This window comes from Camelus dromedarius, chromosome 5 (assembly GCF_036321535.1).
Source record: "Camelus dromedarius isolate mCamDro1 chromosome 5, mCamDro1.pat, whole genome shotgun sequence".
Lineage (NCBI taxonomy): Eukaryota > Metazoa > Chordata > Mammalia > Artiodactyla > Camelidae > Camelus > Camelus dromedarius.
In genome coordinates, this window is record NC_087440.1 from 31,497,756 (window position 1) to 31,521,508 (window position 23,753).

The window sequence follows — 23,753 nt, forward strand, 5'->3', positions numbered from 1 at the left end:
AATTTCCTCATGTGTAAGATGGGGATAATAAAAGCTTCCGTATAGAATTCAATAAACAACAGCTATTCTATCTACATCCCAGTTCCCAAATAGGGTTGGAGACTGTGCTCTGCTTAGCTGAATCAAGCCCATGACTGACACTGTCCACCAGGTGGCAGTATTACCCCGGTCTGGTCCTGTGCAGCTTCCACTGCAGAGCAAGACCAGCGGCGTCAGGGGGAAGCAGGTAAAACCAGGGCTGCTTCCCCAGAGCTTTGAGCTAAACCCGGAGAAAAAACAACTCAGAGACCAGGGAGTGTGTCAAGAAGGCCTCCTGTTTCTTTGACCCATCCTCCTCCTCTCATCCTGGGCTCCTCTGAGGCACTGTTTATGCTTAGGAATAATCATTTTCTGGCTTGCCCTTCATGATGAGGAGAGTTTCCCCCCTTCTAGATCAGTCTGTTTATCCCACCAGAGCTGTCAACTTCCACTTCCAGTGGAGACTGTGTTAAGAAGAGAGGCAGATTTGCTCTCACAGGCTGCAGAAGACATCTTGTTATTCTGGGGAGCCCCGTGGCCACCCATTTCGGGGACATGGAGAGTGGCGGATGGCAGAGTTATTCTTGGTTATACCTGTCACTCATCCTTTTCCACCTTGATTTCAATGAACGAGTTCAAGTCAGGACAGCAGGTTTTGTGGGGTGCATCAAAAGATGGGGAGATGGGTCCATTCTCATCCCCTCCCTCATCCTCCTCTTCTTGGAAATTAGGATTGTACAGTTCTGGTGGAAGGAGCTGGGCCTCAGCGGAAGGTAAGCGATCTGAGGGAGGCCCATACACACGGTTGGCTTTAGTGCCATGCTTAGAGTTGGCATCCAGGTGGTAGCAGAGCTGTGTGAGGCGCTGGGCCCGGAAACGGGGAGGCCGGGCCACCCAGACCCCTGGCTCATTAAGACTGTCCTCTTCATCTGACATCAGCTCCTCCGTCACATCCTTCCACAGACGTTGGTCCTCGGGGCCGAAATGCCTCATGATGCTGGATCGGTTGGCGAAAAGCTATGGGAGGAGCCCAGGACAGAGATTAGGAAGGGCAACAACCTATGTATTAGGTTTGGGGAGAGGGTTTGGGTGGGAGGAAGGCTGGGTAAAATCTGTGCCTGAGAGAACCAAGTTCTCGAGAGAACCCAAGTCACTTCTTAGAACTGGCTCCCCCCGCACACACACCTCCATTCCTAGATCTACCCTGTTCTCGATGCCATGTCCTCTGGCCCTTTCGCACTGTGGTTTATCAGGGTTTAGAGTTTAGCGTCTTGAAAGGAAAGCCTAGAGACCTACCCGGTATCTGCGACTTCGAAGTTTCTTCTCCTCTTTTTCCTTCAGGCCTTTAAAGGGGTTCAGGGAGTTGCGGTACTCACGCCTCTTAGTCAGGAAGTAGGCTACACAGGCTCCTGGTGGGGAGGGAGAAGGGAGGCAGCAAAAAGCAGGGTCCTCAGCCCTTATTTTTGCTCTCACACTCCTGGATGGGATGGGTGAGAACCACCACTTAGACGAAGGGCTTTCTGGCCATGCCCATCAGCCTTTGTCCATTCCTCTCTGGCTGAGCTCCCTCTGCCCCCTCCATCCCAACACGAACTCTTCCAGCTAGAAAAAGCCCACTCCAGTGCTCCCGTCTCTTCCTTCACTCACCCGCCATCAAACCTACCCCCATTCTACTCGGCTGACAGCAGGTAACAAGTACTTTTTCAGTAGAAATTTTCTTCAGGCTACAGACAAATAACAGAAGAGCCAGGGAAGTAGAAAACCCAGGATATAGTATCTGAGGACCAAAAGGCAGGCCTGGATTCGGACGTCCTTTTCATAACCCCCTAGATTCAGGCCCTGAATAAGCATCGTGCATGATGGCATTCTAGCCCTTTCCTTCTCCCATTTTTATTTCCCACTGAGGAGGGGGATAAATGGCAATTAGGGACAATCCTGTGAATATTGTAGGAGAGAAGAACAGCCAAAACCAATTTCACCAAGTCCACTATTTTCAAAACCACCTAACTCAGCTCCATTATGCCTCTTCTCCTCTGGCCAGGGGCAGGGGATGGAGAAAGGTTGGGAGTTAACTCAGTTTTTCTCACCTTTCAGCTCCTTATCAGTGTAATTGTGGGGGCTGGTTACCAGCTCCTGCCTGAGCTTTTCCAGAAGGAACTTCACTACTGAAATATTCCAAGAGGACTTGATGCTGTCACAAGAGAAGACAGTGAATAAGGCAGTCGGCTTTTTAAAAGCTAGACGGACAGATTCCCAGCACGAACCAACTTTGTGGCAAATTCCTCCATGGCCTGAGACAGGCTACATGGGGCAGTGGTGAGACCGAAGCCTTAGCCTCGCTGTCATGCTGGAGCAGCGCCCTCTACTCCCCTCTCCTTACAAAGTAGTTACGATTCTTTTCCCTCGAGAGGATCATACCTTTCAGACCCATTGAATCTCTTGTCATTGGTGATGTGGTTATGCACATTGTGGACCAATTTCTAGGGGAAACAAACAAACAAACACAGAATCAAGCCAGGAGGAAATATGATGAAACCCTCCTCTGGTCCCTAGGCACCGTCCAGATGGGGTTCTCTGCCCAAGTCCTGCTCATAGTCTAGGTACCATTTCTGTTGATGCCTTTTCTTAACCAAAGAGCCTATCCAAGTTAGTATTTATAACTAATAAATACCCCCCTCTTTTTTTTTTATTTTCATTTAATTTGTGTGGAGCCTTCAGGATTACCCCTGGTCTTACTTCTGCTCCCAGAGAATATGATCACTAGAGCAGAGGGTTTCAAACATTACCACAAACATACTCCTAGTAGCAAGGAGAGAGCAAATATATACTAGGGCTATTACAAGTGGACACTACTTGAAGCCCTCTACTCTTACAAATTTAAAACATTTCTTCATAGTGTATCTGTATGTCTTCTAAGATCTGCTAGTAAAATCAGTGACCCAGGAAGATGCCCCAGATATAGCCCTTTGCACATTACCACAAATCCCAGGGGCCCCCACATTATGGTCCAAAAAAACGCAAACCTGAAATAACAGAAATGTGAAATGGAAGGGACTTTGGAGACTCTGTCACCCGACCTCCCTTTCACATCACGAAGCCGGCTGTCTTTCAGCTTTGCTGGTACACCTTTCATGATGGGTTCTCGCTCATTTTTGACTCAGCTCATTCTACTGATTGTTAAAAAGTTCTGCCTTAGATTCTTCGAAATCTGATCCCAGTTTTGCCATAGCGATACCTGAAATATTTGAAGACAGCCTTCACGTGCTCCCCAAGTCTTCTCTTATCTGCGCTAAACACCCCTAGCCCTTCAGCCATGCCTCTTGACATAGTTTCTAGACGGACTCCTCATGAGACTGTGAGGCTCTCGGGTTTGCCAAGTGTTCCTCTTACAACATGGCACCAGGAACCAAATCTAACTCATCCGTTGAGGTCTGGCCAAAGGGAGCATTACTTCCCTGAGTGGAACGCTACACTTCTAGGAATGAAACCCAAGAGGCTGTTACCTTTCTTAGCACTCGCATCCCTACTCACAGCACCACAGGGTTCATTCATAGTGAGCTTGTAGTCAGCTCAAGTCCATTTTTCACATGGATTACTATCTCCACCATTCTGCAACTTCTTTTCTTTCTCTTTTTTTCTTTCTCTCTCTCTCTTTTTTAACTTTAATGTGGGATTTTGGATTTTATGTTTCTTCCTATTAAATTTAGTTTTGTTGTTTCTGATTACATCTTGACCCCAAGGTCCTTCAGTCAGTGGAAATGACCCAATCCCAAATTGGTGGACTCATATCCTGATCTCAGGACTTCAGCTTCATATTCAGAAATGCCTATCCCTATGGCTGACTGACCATATCGACTTAGGAAATCACTGTTAATTCTTTATGGCTAGGGTCTCCACTCCATAAAAAAGACTTGTACTAGCTTCATATTTGATATAATTATTTCACCTCTTAGAAGTCCAAACTTAAGGAATCACAAGAGGATGGGTGACTGCTTCAGAAAGAATTTGAAAGAGTTGGGGAAAAAAAGAAAGAAAGAAAGAAAAGAAAAAGCAGGGGAGTTGCATAGCTTCCAATTCAAGTGGCTTGGAAGAGATCAGCTGATGAAAATCAAACCAGGCTTGAAGGGGAAAGGAAAAATAGACAATAATAAGTGTTAAGAGTATAAAGGCTGCTGGCTCACCTACTTCCCGAGTGAGCTAAAAATACATAATTTCCCCAATGGGTGGCTGGGATCTGCAGCAGTCCAAGGAATTAAGATTCTGATTTGGTCCTTTTGGATCCCTAGCTGCAACCCACAGCAGCTTCAGCAGACTGGAGAGATGCCTCTCTGATTCCTTCCCAGAGCAAAAGTTTGGAACAATGAAAACCTGCAACCATCCCTCTCCCGCTAAACCCACAGACTAACACAAGAACCTTTTCTATGTTTCTCTGTGATGGGCAGCAAGATTCCCTGACTGGTCCTCTAGACCCCTGGCCAGTACTGTAACAGAGAGCATGATAATTGAGCATGCTGTCCTCCCAGAAGGTCCCTGGTTCCACCGAGCTCTTCAAAGGGCAGGAAGAAGCCAGGCCCCATCACTAGACCTCTTGCTGGAGGCAGTAGGCAAGAGAGGAATGGAAGTGATCAAACAAAAATGATCTGCCCTGATTTTATGCAGATTATAGTTGTTACACATTTATTCATGATTTAAAAACTATGAGGTTTTGGGAAATCCCTTGAAATGTATTTCCAAGTATAAGCTTCCATTTCTATCACTGGCAATAAGAGTACCCTCTTGGGCTAGAAATCCATGACAGAGAAACTAAATCTATTCCCTGTTTTTTTTTTTTTTTAAATGGAGCTACTGGGGATTGAACCCAGGACCTCGTGCATGCTGAGCGTGTGCTCCACCACTTGAGCTATGCCCTTCCCCATATTCTCCGTTCTTCATAAGTGACATGTCCCTGAACATTACCAAAATTTGAAATGAAAGTTAGAAACCAGTTGATACTGATTATGAATGGTGTCTTACTTCCCAAGGGGGGGGGGGAAGAACCCCTGAATGTAAAAACAAATCAAGCAAAAGGGAGAGTAAAAATAGGACCTCTTAGAAAAAGGAAGATAGAGTAATATAAATAAAGAAAGTATAAATGATAATCAGCCATTTTCAATCTTTACTAAGACTGTAACAAGAAGAAATGAGCTATATTCTATGATGAGACTTTGCTGAATATTGGTGGTGACCTCCACTGTTAATCAGAACTCTCAAGTTACCTCAGCCATTATCCAGAGAATGGAAACCCATTACAGTCAACATGAACATTGTATAGCTAAAGAGCATCCCCATGGTTATGAGAGAGATGTTTTAGGGGACAGAGCTGATCCCAAGGTCTGTGGTCACCCTAGAACAGGGTTTCTCAATCTCGGTACTATTGACATTTTAGGCTGGATAACGGTGGGGGGTGGCATCCTGTACACTGTAGGATGTTTAGTGATGTTCCCAGGGCTCTAAGCCACTCCAAGACTTCAGGTAGAACTAGTTCAGGCCAGTATCTTCCCTGCCAAGAGCTCTTAGAATCTCTAGAATTTCCAAACCTTTATACCTGAGCTGAGTGTCTAGTGGCCTTCTGTATCTTTGGGATGTGGGACCACCTCAGGACACCTTGGCCTTTCTGCCCAAGGGACCCCTTGCCGCTTACCCTAAACACTGATAATTGGCAGGCAGTTTCCAGTGCTACCTGCCGCAGTCAGTCTGCTCAATCCCTTAAAGATCCTCCCATCAGGATTATGAGATCACTGGGAGATGTGATATAATTCCCTTATCTTCAAATGGAAGATATCGATCTATATCCACTGAGAGCCGGGGACTGCCTGTCCCCGGGGCTACAGATCAGCCTGTCTCCTTCTTGCCACTCTAGCTCCAGCAGGATTCAGGGTACCATTCATCCAATATGGGAGTTATAAAATCAACCCACACGCCACTCTTCACTTCTCTCTCCAGACTGAAGAGAAATGTATAGAAATTGAGCTCACTCACAGAGAGGACCAGATCCCGCTTGCGCCTGGAGTTCTTCTGCCCACTCCCTCTGGTCCTGCATGGGGAAGCAGTAAACCCGAGAGACTGTCTCAGCTCCCCAGGGCCCCCAGGGCCTGGCTCTTCCAAGGCACCTTCCAGTGCAGCAGCAGCACTGAGCACGTCCTCTGGGCGGGGTGGTGGCAATTTGGTTCCATTTTCCAGCCCTGTCTCTGAGGTTGCCCGCTGGATAGCCAGTTGTGTGGCTGGCGAAAGCTGCTTGGCATAAGCAGGGACCAGCACCCGCTGTACTGCACCCTCAGAGGCCACGTAATCATCCACCAGCTAGGAACACAAAAAAGAACAGCCTGTTAGCCAGCCAGCCAGGCTTAGGGGAACCTGGTCAACCATCATTCTTTGGCTAAGTATAGTGAGCAGGGAGTGGGAAGCTGGGGGAAATCCAGCACAGTCTTTAGTGGTCAATGGCTTGTTTCTGTGGGGCTCTGTCTGATGGCAGCATGGGGCAAAGATTTTTTTATGGGTACCCAGCCTCTTATGTCCGGTCATTACCATAGGACTGACTACAAGGACAGGGCATGTTTCTGATGCTCCATTTGTGAGCAGTCATTTACAATTTGCTCTTGAGTATCAGAAATGTAGCTAGGTAAGGGTTTTATCTGAAAGAGATCAGGGGAGGAAGTGATGACAAGAAAGGAAAACCAACCAAGAGAAGGAACAAGAAAATCAAATGATGACAGCAATAAAGAGGAGAAATAGGACAAAAATGGGAGCCAAGGAGGCAGATATAAAGCCAGAAATCTCTAGAGGTTGCCACTGCCTGCGCCTAGCCCTTTTTCCCTTTGCAGGGCCAGTGTGTGCCCTCATCTTGACCCTGCCCTGGCCACATCTGACTGTCACTGCCCTGACATCTGCTTGCCGGCCTATGCCCTCACTCAAGGACATACAGGACAGGGAAAGGAAGGAGGGAGGATGGGAGAGAGGGAGGAAGAAAGGAGGGGAGATTTCTGCAGCCAAGAAAACAAAACAGTGAAAGTGGGGGAAAAAACACAGAAAGAAGCGGGGGAGGAGGCTGAGATTTATAGACCTGCGAGCTGCTTTCTGTGCTGTGAAATCTAATTCCATCCTGTCGGCTTGGAAGCCTTCCCTGCCTGAAAGAACCACAACTCAGGGCATTGCCTGGCCTGGTACCTCCCTGCCTCCTCCCACCTTCCCAGCTCCTCCTCCTGCAGCCCCAAACCACAGGGAGTCCCAGCAGGGCACAGACTGGGGCGAGCCTCAGGGGCCATCACCCACGGAGGTGGCTAGGCCTTCCAGCAGCAGTGATCAACAGCCGGGTGACCCTGCAGCGGGACATTCCTTCCTCAGATCCAGCAAATGGGTGGGAGTCGCATCCCTCCCGTCCACCCCGTGTGTTCCGCTGCTCTACTCTTTGCTAGGTGTCTGGGACTTGCCGTGGGGTGGGGGGGAGCGGGCAGAGGGAGGACGCGGGGGAGGGGAGCTGACAGGCCTCCCACTGTCTCTCAAGTGGCAGCACATCTGTTCGTCTCCCATCCCTGTGATCTCCAGGGTTGCTCCATCTCCTTTTCATACTTCCATGTGTGACATTCGGCAGCTTTTACTCTGCTCAGCCAGGATTCTCCTGCTCATATGGCCCTGAGCAGTAAAGAAGCTGAAATAGCCAAGTGCACTTCTAGGTCTTTCTTTGCTCACAAAATAGGCCCATTTCCTTCTCTCTTTCTCCCTGCATGTCGTTATCCTCTTACTGTTAACTCTCCACTGTCCATTTCCTTTCCTCGTTTTGTTTCCTCGCCTCCACCTCTCCCACCTTACCTCATAGTCTCACTTGCATCAAATTCTCTTTCCATTTAGGTTCACCTTTCTTCTCTGCTCTTTTCCCCCACTTTCTCTCCTTCCTCAGCCCTTCGTTCCACCTACCTCCTTCCCTCCCTACACCTGTCGGCTATTATCTTTATCCTCTTCCTCTCAATCCCCCACCCCACCCCGCCTCTGCCTCTCTCTCCTCCACATCTCCATCTCTCTCGTAATCCTAAATTCCTCTTGGCAAACAGAGGGCCCGCGATAAAATATGAATGAGCCGTCTGTGCACGGCAGGCATCCTCGCCAGGAGAGGCAGAGCCCGTGGAGCAGCCGAGGCAGCTGTGGAGAAGGTACCACGCAGAGAGACAGAGAGGGAGCGCAGGGCAGCCCCGCCACCACTCACGCCAGCAACGACCTTCTGCGAAAGAGGCGAGGGTGCCGAAGAAAACAGGAGTGCTGACGCTCCCTGAAGGCAGAGGAAACGTGGTACCGCTCTGTTTTATCACGGATTCAACCGAAAGAAAGGTGTGAGGATGGAAAGAAGAGAGAGGAGAGAGGCCAGGAAAAGCACTAGGGGGCAGCCCCACTGTGTCCTGCGCGTACTCACAGGGTTGAGCATCGCGGGCCCCTCGCCGGCGGCCAGGGCGCATCCCGGGAGCCGCACGTCTCTCTGAGCGGCAGGGAAGCCCAAGGGCCCGGGCCCCCCAGCCGAGGCTGCTCCCAGCTGCCGCAGCTCCTCGATCACCACCTGCACGCCGCTGCCCACGCTGTCACACTCCTCCTCCACGGCCGCCACGGCCCTGCAGGCCTCCCCGGGGCTCTCCTTGAGAGTCCCGGGCTCCTCGGGCGAGGAACCGTGGGCCCGGCTCTCCCCATCTTCGTCTGGCGCTGACACTTTCCCTTGCCTCAGTTCACCCACTTCCTCCTGGAGACGTTTTAACAGCTCGTTGTTGGCCCGGGCGAGACCCAGCGCAGCCTCAGCCAGACCCACTGCCTTATCCACCCTCTGGTAGATGATATGCAGGAGCTGCTCTGAGCTCTGGACGGCCAGGCCGTGTCCAGTCACCGTGATCGGGGTGCTGGCAGGAGGAGGGTTCCCGCCCTGAGAGCCTGTGCTGCCCCCACTAGTCTCGCCCTTACAGGCACAGCAGCAGCACCTGGCCTCGCTGCCACTGGGAGGGGAGAAGAGGATGGTGGCGCTGAAGGACATGGTGGCGGAGGCGCGAACCACCGCGCTCAAGCTCCTGGGCTGCTCCCAAAGTGTCCCCAGTCGTCTGGACTGCAGGAAGTGCTGGCCTCTTGAGATTCACCTTCCGTCCTCATGGAGCGTGGTCAGAGGAGCCTGGGCACCTGGCGGTGGGTTCTGTGACGGAGCACGCAGTCCATGGCGGCCTCCCCTGGGCCTGCAGAGGAGAGGGGCCTTCTCCGCGCAGATCCTGTGCTCCCCTCGCTCAGCACCTGTGGGGTCGCGCTCACCCCTTCCCCAAAGGGTGGGGCCTACAAAGGTCTTCCCGGGGAACACAGTTTCAGAGGGTGGAAGGCATTCTTCCTGCCCTCAAACATGGAATCCCCTACCACTCCAAGCTCAGGAACAGAGAGGGGACACAAAAGGGCCCATGGGCATCTGGAAAGATGAGAAGATTAAGGAAGAAAATGTAGATCTGTGGTCTCCTCTTTGTCCTGGCTGTAATAACACTATTGCATTTTACTGCTTTGACATCATTCCTTAAGGAGTTCAGAACACTTCACTAGGTTAATCTCATTCCACACAACAGCTCTAGGAAACTCATATTAACCCAGGTGCAGAGAAGAGACATGCCGAGAAGTTATATATCTTTTTCAAGGTCAGAGGAAGACAGCAGAATCCAGTTATTGCTACTTTCAATCTAGTGTTTATTTTTTTTGAACTGATACCACGTTTTGTTGCCATAAAGAATCATGATTCTACTCTCTCTATAATTTTCACACAGATGCATTCAGAGGAAAACTCTTAAACAAGGAAAAGGTCAATCAATGCAGCCCCCCACCACATTGCCAACCTCACTCTACGATATCAGTAATGCTTGGGGAGTGGGGGATGTGCAGGGAAATAAAAGGAAAAGCTGGATGGGAGAGTGGAGCTGTGGTGACCAGGGCTGCAGAGCTCCCTACTCTCGTAGTGGTACACCTGGGCCTCCAGCCTTTGCAGAGGAAACTAGCTGTTCTGAATTCTCCAGCTGGTAGCCCAGAGAAATCACCTCTGGGCCCCCTCATCTCCACTTCTCATGCTGCTTAAGGGAGAGGCAGAGCTGAGCAGGAGTATTTAAGTAGCTCCATGCTGCCACTCTGCCACACCACCAGGCCCCCAAAGGAGACACCAGAATATCCATGATAAACTTAACTGCCTCTCGTTTGAGTCACTGTAGTTAAGTAACTGAACTACTCCAGAAGAAAAAGAAAAAAAAAAAAAAAAAGTGTGGGAGAGTTGGTTTGTACCACTGCAAACACTCCAAGGAACTTCGTATTGTCATTTTCTAAATGACACTTGATGACAGAAAAAAGAATCTTTCTGCCTGAACCTCCCTAAGTGACAGAATCTTAAGTATGTTTACAAATTCCTCAAGAGATACATTTCTATCTTACCTTGTAAATTATATCATAACATCACAATTAAAAAGGAGAGGAGGAGGTTAGGAAATTTTTATTTTTAGGAAAAATATCAAAAATTTTTTTTTTCCAATCAGCAATCTCATTTCAGAAATAGGCAATATCAATGCCTCTGAGGTACTAAACTGTAAATCTGACAATGCATTTTAATTACATTTGGTTATTAAAGAATAGTCTTTAATTTGCTCTTTCTACCCTTTATATTGAGAAATGCTTTCCTATGCTAGATATTCACTTCTTGTAAGAACTTGACTGAAATCCTTTTACTGCTTCTCTGTCATTAGCATCACTGGAAGGCACAGCTAAACCTAAAAAACTAAAGGTTAAAGCCAAATTAAATCTAAAGGTTAAAGGAAAGCACAAAGCGAGTCCCAGGTCAGTTTACAGATGAATCATTTATATGTTCTTTTCTTTCCTAAAAAAGGGCCTACATGCTCCTGTGGAGTTTTTAATCTTTTTTTTTTTTTTTTTTTTAACCAACAGCATGCAAAGAGTTTAATCTAAAACATGAATGTTGTGAGAAAAAGAAAGTTATGTAGATGATAATATACAAATGCTTGCCAGTTGAGTTCAGGATTTGTCAAATAAGAAATTAAACCTGTAAGTTATATAATATTGTACATGGACTATACTTTAGTTTAAAAAAGGTATTTAAGTAAATAAATAATGTATGAAATAAGCTACAAGGATATATATTGTACAATACAGGGGATGTATTCAATATTTTATAATAACTATAAATGGAGTATAACCTTTAAAAATTGTGAATCACTATATTGCACTTGTAACATGTAATACTGTACGTCAAATATACCTCAATAAAAAATACGTTTTAAAGAAATTAAGATACATCAGTTTGGGACCCTGGGTGGGTACACCTTCTGGGATCTAACTGCTGACCGCTACACTCTTGCCCCCAATAGTTACTCTTTCTTGAAGGAGGCCTTTACCCCTGCCAGTGTTGTGCCTGCCTCGAGCCCTCCCCTCCCCCTTAAATGGTCTTTCCTAGGTCATCTTTCTAAAACAGCCCTGAACTGGGAGTAAAAAGAAAAAATGGAGTTATCCTGCTGCACCACTTAGGAGCTGTTCAAACTTGGGGAAATAACTCCCTTTGCTGAGCCCCATTGTTCTCATCTCTGCCTGCTTTGAGTGTTTTTGTGAAGATGATACATAATATATGTAAGGCACCTACAGAGGGCCGGCACACGGTCAGTGTCCACATGTAGCAGCTGGATGACACTATGATTATTCCTGAAATCTTTTCTGTTCCCATCCTGGACACCCTCCTGATTTCCTAATCTTGAAAAAAAAAAAAAAAAAAGCAATGGCTTGAAACAGAATTTGGAGAATTTTCCCCCTAAATGTAGTATCAAGGTTCTAAGAAACAATTCAAGTCTATCAAGATTTATAGGTACAAAACCTTCTATGATGCAAGTTAGAAGGTAATTGAGAAAACAGAGTATTTGTAAGTTACTTACTATCATGACCTGGCTTTAGACTAAGGATAATATTCAATTCTGCTCATTTTTAATGCTAAATATATTTTCACATTTGTGTTCACATAAAGTATCATGATACTACACACTCTCTAATTTTGTTCCTCAATTTCTTTCTGCTTTTTGACTTTGTGTATTATCTAACTATATCTATTTTATTTAATTTATTTTTATTTTGGGGGGATTAGGTTTGTTTGTTTGTTTGTTTGTTTTTATTTTTATTTTTTAATGGAGGCACTGGGGCCTGAACCCAGGACCTCGTGCATGCTAAGCACACACTCTGTCACTGAGCAATGCCCTTCCCCCTAACTATGTCCATTTTAGAATGTCACATTCAGGGCAACAAATTAAGTGTTTTCTTGAACTAATTTGCCTGTAAAAATCCGGTAGAGTGCATTGTAGCACAATGGGCACTCATAACTCTTTTTTTGGTTTCTATGGACATTATTGCTGACTTAGTTCCTCTGGCTCCTGCTATAGTCTCCCACAGAAGCACTAAGACCCTGAAAAAGGGGTAGGGCATAGCTCAAGTGGTAGAGTACAGGCTTGGCATGCACGAGGTCCTGGTTTCAATCTCCAGTACCTCCTCCAATAAATAAATAAGTAAACCTAATTACCTCCCCCCCCAAAATAAATAAAATAAATAAATAATTTATTTTTTTTTTAAAGACACTGAAATAAAAGGCCAAGGAAACTGGGGTCAGCAGGTATTAAAGGAACATGGCACATGATAATATTTACTAACCAGATACTAATTTAAATGCTAGAGAAGTGATTAAAAACAAAACACTCATTTCATTAGCTACGTATGTCCCCATTAGAGAAGATGAGCACATTAAAAAAAAAAAAGTATTTCTAAAAATTCTCTATATGCAAGGCTATGCTAAAGGATGAGTCACCGAAATGGATTGCCACCTCTAAGTACCTGAGTGAAAGGAAGACAGAGTCCCTGCATGCAAGGAGCTTACAGTGCGTGTGAGAATGGAATGTCTAAAGAACAAAGCAAAACATACACAAGTGCCGAAAAATATGGTACAGACTAAAAAAATCTTGAGGAGTCAGTTCAAAATGATGGAACGATCAAGAGAAGGAAATCACGGGAGAGGGGGTCTCATCAAAGAGAAGCCTCCAGTTGAGCCTTGAGCAAGGTATAGGATGAACTGCTTGGGTGTTAAGAAGTCATGACAAATGAGCGAAGAAGCAAACATTATAGGCATTAACAGGGTTCATGTGAGAGGTCAGAGCAAAAGGGCTGCTATAAAAGGCACGGAAGGCTGACAGAGGACTTTGAAAACCACGTTAAGGAAACTCTTAGAGCAGGGGTCAGCAAACCTTTCTCTGCAAAGGACTGGATGGTAAATAATTTAGGCTTTGCAGGCGATGTGGTTTCCGACATAGCTACTCAACTCTAAAGCAGCCATGGACAATATGTAGACAAATGAGTGTGGCTGTGTTCCAATAAAACTTTATTTATGGACACAGAAATGTCACAAAATATTACATTTAATAGTTACACTAAAAAATATAAAAGCCATTCTTAGCTCATGGGCCATATAAAAACAGGTGCCAGGCCAGACTTAGCCTATGGGCTATAGTTTGCAGACCCCTGTCTTAGATACCTAAAGCGGGAAAAGTTAGAGATTAGGAGACTTTCATCCTGGAGAGAGTTGATGAGAATGAGTGTTGTGGATATGAAGGTTCAACATCCTGGAGGAAGGACTGATAATAATTCTTACTAAATATGGGGGCTAGAGATATTGGTTAAAGACAACCTGAAGAGTACAAACCTGAGGGTAAGAAGATGGTACCACTGACAGAATGATAGAAATGAGGAGGCCAAGAGGAGGCACCAGCGTGTTTGAGAGTTTGAGACGATGTGTATTTATGTAACATGTTAAGCTTCAAACTGATGGCAGCATCTTTAAATGGAATGTTCTGAAAGTAACTGACTAGGACTGAAAAACAAAAACAAGAGGAAGGTCAGCGCTGGAATGCAGATTTGGAAACTTTAGCAGGAGGTTATAGTTGAACCTCTGAGAGTGAGTGAGCTCTCCAAGAAGGAAGTACAAAGTCCTTGACAAAGGCCAAGGACAGCACTTCAAGCCAATTCATAGAAGAGGCTTCATTAAAAGAGAAGAATGGTCAGTGAGGTGGGAGAAAAACAGTGTTACGAAAGCCAAAAAGAAGGTCCAGAAAGTGGATCTAATCAACTGTGACAAGTACAGCAGAATGGTTAAAAAAGATGAAAATTAAGGAAATACATTTTATTCATCTGTGATGGTCACTGGCAATGACCAGACAGGTTTTGGGGGGGGGGGTTGGTAGTGAAAGAAATACCATGCAGTAAATGAAAGAGGAAATGATGGAGAGAAAATGGAAGCAATACACGAAATCAAGTTTTCTAGAATTTAATTATGAAAGGGAGGAAATAGGAAGTTGGAAAGGGTTCTAGAGCTTTGGTATATTTTAAAAGCAGAAAGGAAAAAGGCCAGTGAAAAAGTAAAGGATGAACATATTAGAGGAGGATTTAAGTTTTCTTCCAGCAAGAATCCTCCCAATGTGAGAAGGAAGGAAAGCGAGCTCTTCCCTAAGACTGCAGAGAAGAAAAAGATGAATGCAGGGGCAAAGATTCATTGACCTGGACAGAGGAAGACAAAGATGTACGCTCTTGAGACACTCTTTTTACTTTAGAGACAGATTTTCTTCAGTACGAATAAGTCAAATTGATAACAGACCTTTATTATAGATGGCGCTGCATTATTTGTTGTTATAATCGGTTAAATTCTTCTTTTCTACCACTCCAGACCTAGCATAATTAATTATTCTTCCTTTTTTCCATCATTCGTTAAGGTTCTAGAGCCTGTTTAAACCTGCCAACATTATTAACATAACTAAACTTTATTCTGGTATCTTTTTTACCCCTCAAAATGTATATAACTGTTTAATTTAATATCCATGAGGCAATCCATGGAATGTTGGCAAGGCAATGGTTAACTGTAGTTAATTATCCAGCCAGTGTCTAGACCACTATTATTAAACATTCATACTGTCAACTTTTGCAATTTCAGATTGCTGATTGATTTTAAAACCAAGAGTTCGCATTTTTTGTTCAAGAAAGAAAAAAGAAGAATAAACTAAGACTGACCACCATAGAATAACATATATGCCTCCTGCAAAATGCTATCAACCTTTAGAATTGAGTGTTAGAAAAAGATCTTCAGTCTTATGATGAGATGCCAACAAAAAAATGACAGCAGCTGTCAAACTTAAGTTTGCGTAAAATCTATGCGTTTGGGGTTCATTCAGTATTGGTCTAATTTTAATATGTGTGAAAGGAGCCTAGAAGATGTACTTTTCAATAATTTTGATATTTTCATCATAAATATTTAGATAAAGAAGACAGAAAACTCATCTTCTTTAGACAGACAGTTCAGGGTAAGACTGTCCATAATCTTAACTATCCCTTTCCTCCCAAGTCACATGTATTTTTGTTAGAACTAAATATATCACACTCTTGGCAGCTCCCTTGCTTGCTTCCAACCCATTCTGAGTTTGAATTTTCTGCATGACTGAGTTCACCTCCAAACTATGAAAAATAAAAGTTTCCTCACTATTTAATAGATGTGTAGGATACAGTATCACTCAGATGATATATGTTTTTATAATAGGCACTTGACTCATTCAGGGTCATGCGAGCAATGGACTTCTTTAAATGTGATTACTGAAAGCAGAGCAATTCATACCATACTCTTCATTTTAAGAAGTAAAAAAGGAAAATGGCCACTTAAAGCTCGTGCTGTGCTGGTCAGCCCTGTGTCTCCACTTGAAGGTGCAAAATGGCTCACCTGCTAGAAGGTCCTCTCAAAAACCTATTTCTATCAGAAATGAGCTCCTTATCACACATGAGCAGCAAGCAAATACTATAAAACAGTATGAACTATTTAACATTTTCAAAGACTGACCCATCTAAGGATCTACAAAGAAAATCTAAGACCTTAGGGATCTCAGGGTTTTTAGGGGTAAAAAAAAGAGATGCAGACCCTGACGGCAGAACAAGGTCCTAAGAAAAGGATTCCATGTAATCCGAAAATTCCAAGTGTATTTGTATAGAAGTACGCGAATTTTCAAATCAGTGCAGCATCCTGTTTTTTATTTAAAGGTTTAAGGTTTTCATTATACATGTACCTGACGTAAAGGACTCTTCCTGCGTTTCTGGAGAAACTGAAAAATGAAAAACTAGCTCCTAAAGCTGTATCATGTGCGCAGCGAGCCTTCGGTAAATGTTAGCTGATTAAACATTAGTCAGAGATGACAAGGTGGGCACCAGGGAGAGAAGAACCATTTCCGAGGAGACAGTGTGTTTCAGCTACAGGCAGGGCGACCGCAGCGACGCCAGGGGGGACAGGACGACCCGCCGCTGAGCCTCCCGGTAGACGGTGCCCTGGGGGGGTCCCGGAGAAGGGGTCTCCGCAGAGTGCGGCGAACAGCCGACCCGCCTAAGGCGCGCCGGGGATCTCGCTGGGTCACCGCGGGAAGACTACGTGGCCAAGAAAACTCTGAGGACTTGGGCTGAGGATAGTGGGGGGAGTCCCCGCGGCGGTCCCGCTTTGGCCGCCATACGGTGTCCCACCGCGTGTGCCCGCGCGCCACTCCAGCTGACTCTCCAGCGCCGAGGCGGGCGCGCAGGCAACTGAGAGAAACGGCGGTGCCCGCCCGTGTACCCCGCCAGCGCGCGCACGCGGGGAGGCCCCGCCCCACCAGTCCCCTCCCTCCCAGTGATTGGCGGTTGGGCGATGGGGCGGAGTAGGGCCAGGGACGTCATTGGCCACAATCCACAATCACTCAACAAGCCAGGGAAGGGAGGGGCCTCTTCAGGGAGGGACACGACTGCCAGGCTTTTTCAAGGCCGCCAGTCGCCATCTTTAGCTAGCTTTTTTTTCTGTTTTGTTTATTCGCTTTAGTTCTTTGTTGCTCACAAAGCTGCATGTACTGGGTTATAAGTATAGTGGCCCCAAATCGATCTCATACATTTGGTGGCTTTTAGTTTCTGCTGGCCTTAGTTACAAATCTTTCAGATACCACTAGCAAGGTAACAGTTGCCCTTAGTTCAAAGTTTTCATCTCTAGGGGTCCCGCGGATTCCCAAGCAAAATCAACCGAGTTTAGCTTTGCTTTGCTTTGGTAGGAGGGCCAAGGCAACGATGTATTTGGGGGAGGAATTCTCTTACAAAGAAAGAAACTCAAAGCAAGGACGTTGGCTATGAACCTAAATTCCGAGTAAAAATCAAACAGCCTAGGAAGACAGGGGCTTGGGCTGTGTACTGCTCTATGAAGAGCTCTTTTCCAAGAAGGTAGAAAGTGCATGTGATGACCTCAGTGATTCAGAAAAGAATTAGAAAGAGCGGAACTCCATTAAAAATTCCCAGCACTGTCACCATCACAAAGGTCACGAGACTAACTAGATTTCAAAGATACACAGGTCTAAACTTGTGGAATGATCCACATATGATACAGTATTTATTAAGCACTGTTCTGATTTGTATTGTTAGGGAATAAAACTGCACTGAGTACAGGTAAGAAATCCAGAGAGCCCACACAGGGCTACCCTTCATTATAGTAAATGTCAAGGCCTGTACAAATAATTTTATCGCTGTTGTTAGGTGTCCTAAATACTACTTGAAACTGAGTAGGACGCTAGCTGGGGAATGGAAGTGTATTATTCGTCATACAGAGGTTTTGTTGTTATGAAAACTTAACTCTACAGTAGATCTTTTTTAAAATCCTGGTTGCTGCTTCACTTGTGACATTCCAGTTTCTCCCTCATCACTCCACATACTTCCTATGTTTTCACTCCAATCTGTGAATACAGATTTGAATATAAATATTTTCTGAATGACTCCTAATAGGAGACAGTGGTTCTGTAACAAAATGAAATGAGAATACAGCTCCTGTAACAGGAGGCACAGCTCGGAGCTCATACACTTCTCTCTGTGATTCTTAGCATGGGGAGGTTTTTCATTCCAAAAATGCAACATGATAACCAAATCGCATTTCTTATCCCTCTTACATCTTTTTTGCCTTTGCCTCCTCTTCTCGCACCCCCATCACCACCACCATGAACAGTTTTTGAGAACTGGACCTTACTGGATTATTTTCCTGGTACTTTGCCAGCTGTGGAGCTTTTCAAACAAATCCCAACCTATAAACGACCATTTTGTCAAAAAGCCAAGAGAGAACTTCCCTTCTGAACACACCAACCAAACTACACATAAAGGCCAAAATACACACAGCTGTACATTTAAGAACATAAGACAATAAAAAGCAAAACCACTTAGGCAAAACAGTCACTAAAGAAGGCTTTAAACCACAGACTCAATAAATTGCCTACCCTCATTTGCCAAATGAACTGTATATTCCCTGGCAATTATTTAATTATTCACTAATCTGATACTTTAGAAGAGCAGAAAAATACAGTAAATGTACATAGAATCAAAGTGCCTAAGTATTTTTTTTTGCATAGGATTTCTTCTAAGTTTTAATCTGCACATGAAATCCTGTATGGACCACATTTGGGAATGCAACAGAAAAAAAAAACAAACCACATCTTAGGGGCTATTTTGCACACATAAAAACCAAAGGCAATCGCTTTTGGAAACAAAGTCTGATATGGCACATATACACATACTGTACATATACACAAAGCACAAAACCCCAAGATAAATCTTTAAGAAATTATATGCTTCAAGAAACACACGCGCGCGCGCGCAAACGCATACATACATACACACACATAATGTCCTCACCAAAAATGTAAGACACACTGTAATAAGGGCTTTGACCACCCCCACCTTCCCGGGGAAATGAGTGTCACAATGATAATATAAAAACATTTTTAACCTATTGGCCTTGGACAATTGCCACATTCAAGCCACTTGGTTTTGGCTCTGGGGAGGGTGTGTAAAACGCACGCAAACAGCTTTATGAGAGAGTCTCAAATCTCCAGCGTCTTTCGACTTTGCCTGTGGCAGAAATTTACATTATCCCTTCAGCCCGCTTAAAAAAAAAAAAAAAAGAAATCTGTACTTCCCAAGAGGCTAAATTTTTTTAAAATCCCTCGACCATAAAAATTTACCAGTTCTTAAAATGTGATAGCAAAAAGAAAAAAATCTCTATAAATTTGGCTGGAAACAGTTGTACACGGCCATCCTGCTTCTCAACTTCTTGGTATATTTAAAACCTTGACCAGGAAAAAGAAAGAGGAAGAGAGACAGAAAAAGAAATGGGGGAAAGCGCACATTCCCCTTAGCAACAGTTTCCTCACCCCAGCACTGCTACAGATCTCTATTTTGTTTTTAAAAAAATTTGAAAACACACACAAGATTAAGGAGGAAAAAAAATGGAAAAAGGATACCCGAAGGTCGTATGGCTCTTTGTATTCGTGTGTGTGCAAAAAGGAGGACGCGCGGAACCCGAGCCGGCAAGCCCCGCCCCTCCCCGGACGCCCACCCGGATTGGCCGCCTGCGGCCGCGGGGCGCCCCGCCCGCGAGCACACGCGCGCTGCCCGAGGCGCGGGCCCCTGGGGGGCCCCTAAGGGCCGCCCGACCCCCGACCCCGGCCCCGGCCAGCTCCGACCTCGGCGGCCCCGCTGGCACCTATGCCCTTCTCCACCTCTCTCCCCTTCCTTTCACTTTCTCACCCGCCTCTCCCCATTTCCCATGTTTTTTTCTCAGTGAAACCAGGCCCTAGTTACCAGCACAAATGACAGTCCAGTGAGGAACGCCTTCTGACAATTTGCTAAACTTGGTTAACTAGTCAGTAAAACTGTAGACTGGGATTAAGCATCAAGGACTTACATCCCACGCACTGTGCTCCTGATCTCCAGGTAGAATATTTCCGGGTCACGTCTATTACTTGACACTCCCACCTTTAAATGAGCATCATACAAGTATGTGATATCCTTCAGGTGGAAGATAAAGTAGTGTTACACTTTTGGGGTGGTTTTTTGCCCAACCTTCCTCCCTGATTTTTCCTCTATTTGGCTAACGCTACATTCTCAAGAACAAAAAATGGTCCACCTTTACCTCCTGCATGAAGACCTGGTTGCTTATACCTGGATTTTAAACTACCCGTAATCTGGTCCGTGGCCCCTGTTTCTACTTAGTTCCCACTGCCCTCACCTCTTCACCCCCATATTAATCCTTTGTTCAGGTGGTCTCAGCTACCTGGAGTAACGCTGTCTCCTCTTCTCTGACTAGTCAGTTTTTATCCATTCTTCAGCTGTTTCAGTCAAACATATCACTTCCTACTCTCTTCTCCCATTAGAGTGAACTTCATGCTTACTCATTTCAGCAGCGCTTAACTCTACCTTGATTGGTCCACATATTTTAGTAATTCGCTACTAGTAAATTGTTTGAGATCAGACATCATATCTTAAACTTCTTTTTTCCACTCAGGAACTATTTTTTGGATTCTTACTGCTGCAGCTGGCATTACAGACATTTAGTAAGCACTGAAAAATATCATTTGTAATTAAATGAGTGAATTTTTTTCTAGCAAAGACACGGATTTTGAAACTCAGATCCCACAGGAAGAATTTGCCTTCTATAGTAACTAACAGTTCATGAGCACTTACTGTGCAGGGGCTATTGGGAACACTTTACATGTATTTACGTATTTCATCTCCACGGTAGAGGATAGGTACTGTCATTATCCTCACTTTGCAGATGGGACTAACGCACAGAGAGTTATAGTCATTTGACTAAGCTTGTACAGCTAGTAAGAGGTAGACCTGGAGCTTGAACCCAGAAAATCTATCTCTATAACCCAACTTCGTAACCGCTATGTCCCACTGGCTCAGTGGCACAGCTTTAAAACATATTGTTATCTGATTTCATCCTCACAGCCTTCTGTAAGACAAATGGCCTGAACACTTCTAAAATACCAATGTAATGAAGCCACACACAAAGGTGAGAAGACAATAAAGAGACTTAATCACTAAATACAAAATATGATCCTTGATTGAATATGGGTCAGGGAAAAAAAAACTATAATGGACACTACCAGGATAACTGGGGAAAACTGAATATGGTAAATGAAATGTATGAAATTGGATAATGTGACTGCATCAGTCTTAGGCAAGTTATTGGCATCCCCATTTTATAAGATACAGAGATCAGAGAGAGCTTACTACAAGGTCTCACGGCCAATAAATAGGTGGCTGACCTGGACCCCTAAGCCAGCTGTCTTTTTCAGCCCCCCACATTTCACAGTCACTCAGGCCTCCTCCATTCACCTTTTGGTTCTCAAAGTCCAGGATGCTCTTGGTAGGATCTGGTTCTCAGCAGAAAGGCTTATTGCCTCCAGTTGTTGTTTTTGTCCTAGCAGCACCCTGGCTTAGGTGGTAACCCAGGCAACAGCTTTGCTTGTTACATGTAAATAAGGTGAAAGTGTTGATATTCTTAAGGGTTATAGACTTTCTGTGTTTCCTTTCCCATGTTTTCCATTAATTAAAAACAAAAAAACCCAAGAAAACAATACAAGCCAGCCAGGAAGTCACTAGGAAAACATTAACTTTTGATAGGAACATACTAGGACATCTCTTACCCTCAAGTGAACAGGTGATCATTTTCAGAAATGTTAGAATGAAGGGAAAACAGAATTGTTGATGATTATTATAATCAACATTTACTGAAGGTTTACTTGATGCCAGTCAGTCTCTTTCATTTAATCAAGTCCATGAGATAAATACTATTATATTGCTTCTTTTACTAATGACAAAACTGAGACTTAGGGAAGGTGGCTTACCTCAAGGTCATGGAGCTCATTAAATGGTAGAGCCAGAACTTGAATCCAGGTCTCCTGACTCCAGAACCTGCACCCTTGACCATTCATGATTCTCTGCCTAAAGTGAAATCTATTCTGCGTTGTGGGTGTAGCTCAGTGGTAGAGCGCACGCTTAGCATGCATGAGGTCCTGGGTTCAATCCCCAGTGCCTCTATTAAAAAAATAAATAAAATACTGCATTAAAAAAAAAATCCACTCTGCCTCCCTATGTTATCCTCTTGTGCTCTCTTGTTCTGAGTCCATGAAAGACAAGCTGTCTTCCCTCTGATCATCAATAGGTTGCTCATAACCCCCATACAACATCTCCTGGGATGTATCTTTAATTGTGAGTCCATTTTTACAAAGGTCAGAGTTAAGATGGAAAAGCCATTTCTTTTTAAGTTTCTTTTTTTCCCCTAATGGTCACAAGGGAATATTTGGTAGAAAATTTGAGTAAACCATTTTTGTGCTATAAGGTAATGAGAATAGCAAAAAAATGTACCTTTTCCATCTAAAATAAAATTACATGTTTAAATTCTAAAGCATTTGAGATTTCAGGTGTTAAATTTCACAGATGACTTGTCGATTGAGGAAAAGCTACTTATTTAGCTTTGAATCAAGCAGATCTCTTTAGTATTTTAAGCTGTTTCTGTTTAGTGAGATCCCAGAGGGGCCTCCCCATACAGTAAAATCTAACTTCCCCTGGCGCGAGGCTGGGAAGCTGTTCCTGACAGTCATTCATTACTACACCCGAGAACATTTGAGAACAGTAGTGGAAGGAAATCCTGGAGCCAGTCGGGAAAGTGTCCTCAGAGACACTGGAGAGGGAAGTACCTGTGAGAGTTGGGATTTGAAAGAGGTTACAGAAAGGTATAAGATAATGCAAAGGAAAATAGAAGGAAGAGAGGCATGCAGCATGGAATAGTACTCAAGGAAGAGTGAAGAAAAAGCTTTATGTTGTAGCAGGCGTGAAGGTAGATTAGATTTTAAAATAAAAAAGTTATGAATTGGACTAATTATTACATGCAAAATAAATTGTATAAACAGCTTTAAAGACCAGTAAAAAAGAATAAATACAACAAATCAAAATGCAATAAAATAAAAAATTATAAATAGATAAATGCAAAGAAAGAGGACAAAGAGGAGAAGAAAGATAGATGCCAGCTAATGTGGGCAGAAGAAATGACAGAATTTGACTACTGTGTAGCACAGGGAACTATATTCAATGGCTTGTAGTAACCTGTCATGAAAAAGAATATGAAAAAGAATATATATGTATGTATAACTGAATCCCTATGCTGTACACCAGAAACGAATACAACATTGTAAATCAACTATACTTCAAAAACAGAAAGTTAAAAAAAAACAAAACGGAATGACAGAATTTGAAAAACCAACTTTGCAATCACCAATGCCAAAACTGATTCAGGAAGAATCATCAATGGATGCTAAAACCAATGGGTGCAAGATTGTGGGAGTACAGGATATCCACATGATCTCAAATAATCATTCTACTTATCATTAGAGTTAATTAATTACTAATTAATTACAAAGAGCAAATATACCTTTATACTGGAGAAACCTAGCAAGCAAACTTCAGCATCACCGATAATGAAACAAACTGACCTTATGTGCCTCCAGGGGCAGTGCAATGGGACGTGCACAGCATCGCCCAGGCAATGTTCTTGCTAAAAATGTTTAACCTGAATCTAATCAAGAGAAAAGCATCAGACAAGTCCAGATTGCACAGGACAAATGATGCTCTGTACTCTTTAAAGTATAAATGTCATAAAAGACACATTCACATATGAGGGCCTATTCTAAATTAAAGGTAATTGAAAAGACATGATAATTAAATGTGATGTGTGAGCCTTGATTGAATCCTGGATCAGGGGAAAAAAAGTATAATGGACATTATTGGGCCAGTCGGGGAATCTG

General features: G+C 44.2%; 1 protein-coding gene across 2 annotated transcripts; it reads right to left on the minus strand.

Annotated features, from left to right (window-relative positions):
- Nucleotides 1-296: 296 nt before the first annotated feature.
- Nucleotides 297-19,488, minus strand: C5H14orf93 (chromosome 5 C14orf93 homolog). Of its 2 annotated transcripts, XM_010989428.3 has the most exons (7): nt 19,404-19,488; nt 8,459-9,475; nt 6,037-6,357; nt 2,437-2,498; nt 2,106-2,209; nt 1,315-1,427; nt 297-1,035 (listed from the first exon to the last, which is right to left on the minus strand). In XM_010989428.3, exons 2-7 carry the CDS (start codon nt 9,059-9,061, stop codon nt 616-618), a joined length of 1,623 nt encoding a protein of 540 aa, XP_010987730.2. In that variant the 5' UTR covers nt 9,062-9,475; nt 19,404-19,488; the 3' UTR covers nt 297-615. The 2 variants fall into 2 exon arrangements, with proteins under 2 accessions (XP_010987730.2, XP_064341889.1); XM_064485819.1 differs by lacking the exon at nt 6,037-6,357.
- Between the last annotated feature and the right edge of the window lie 4,265 nt (nt 19,489-23,753).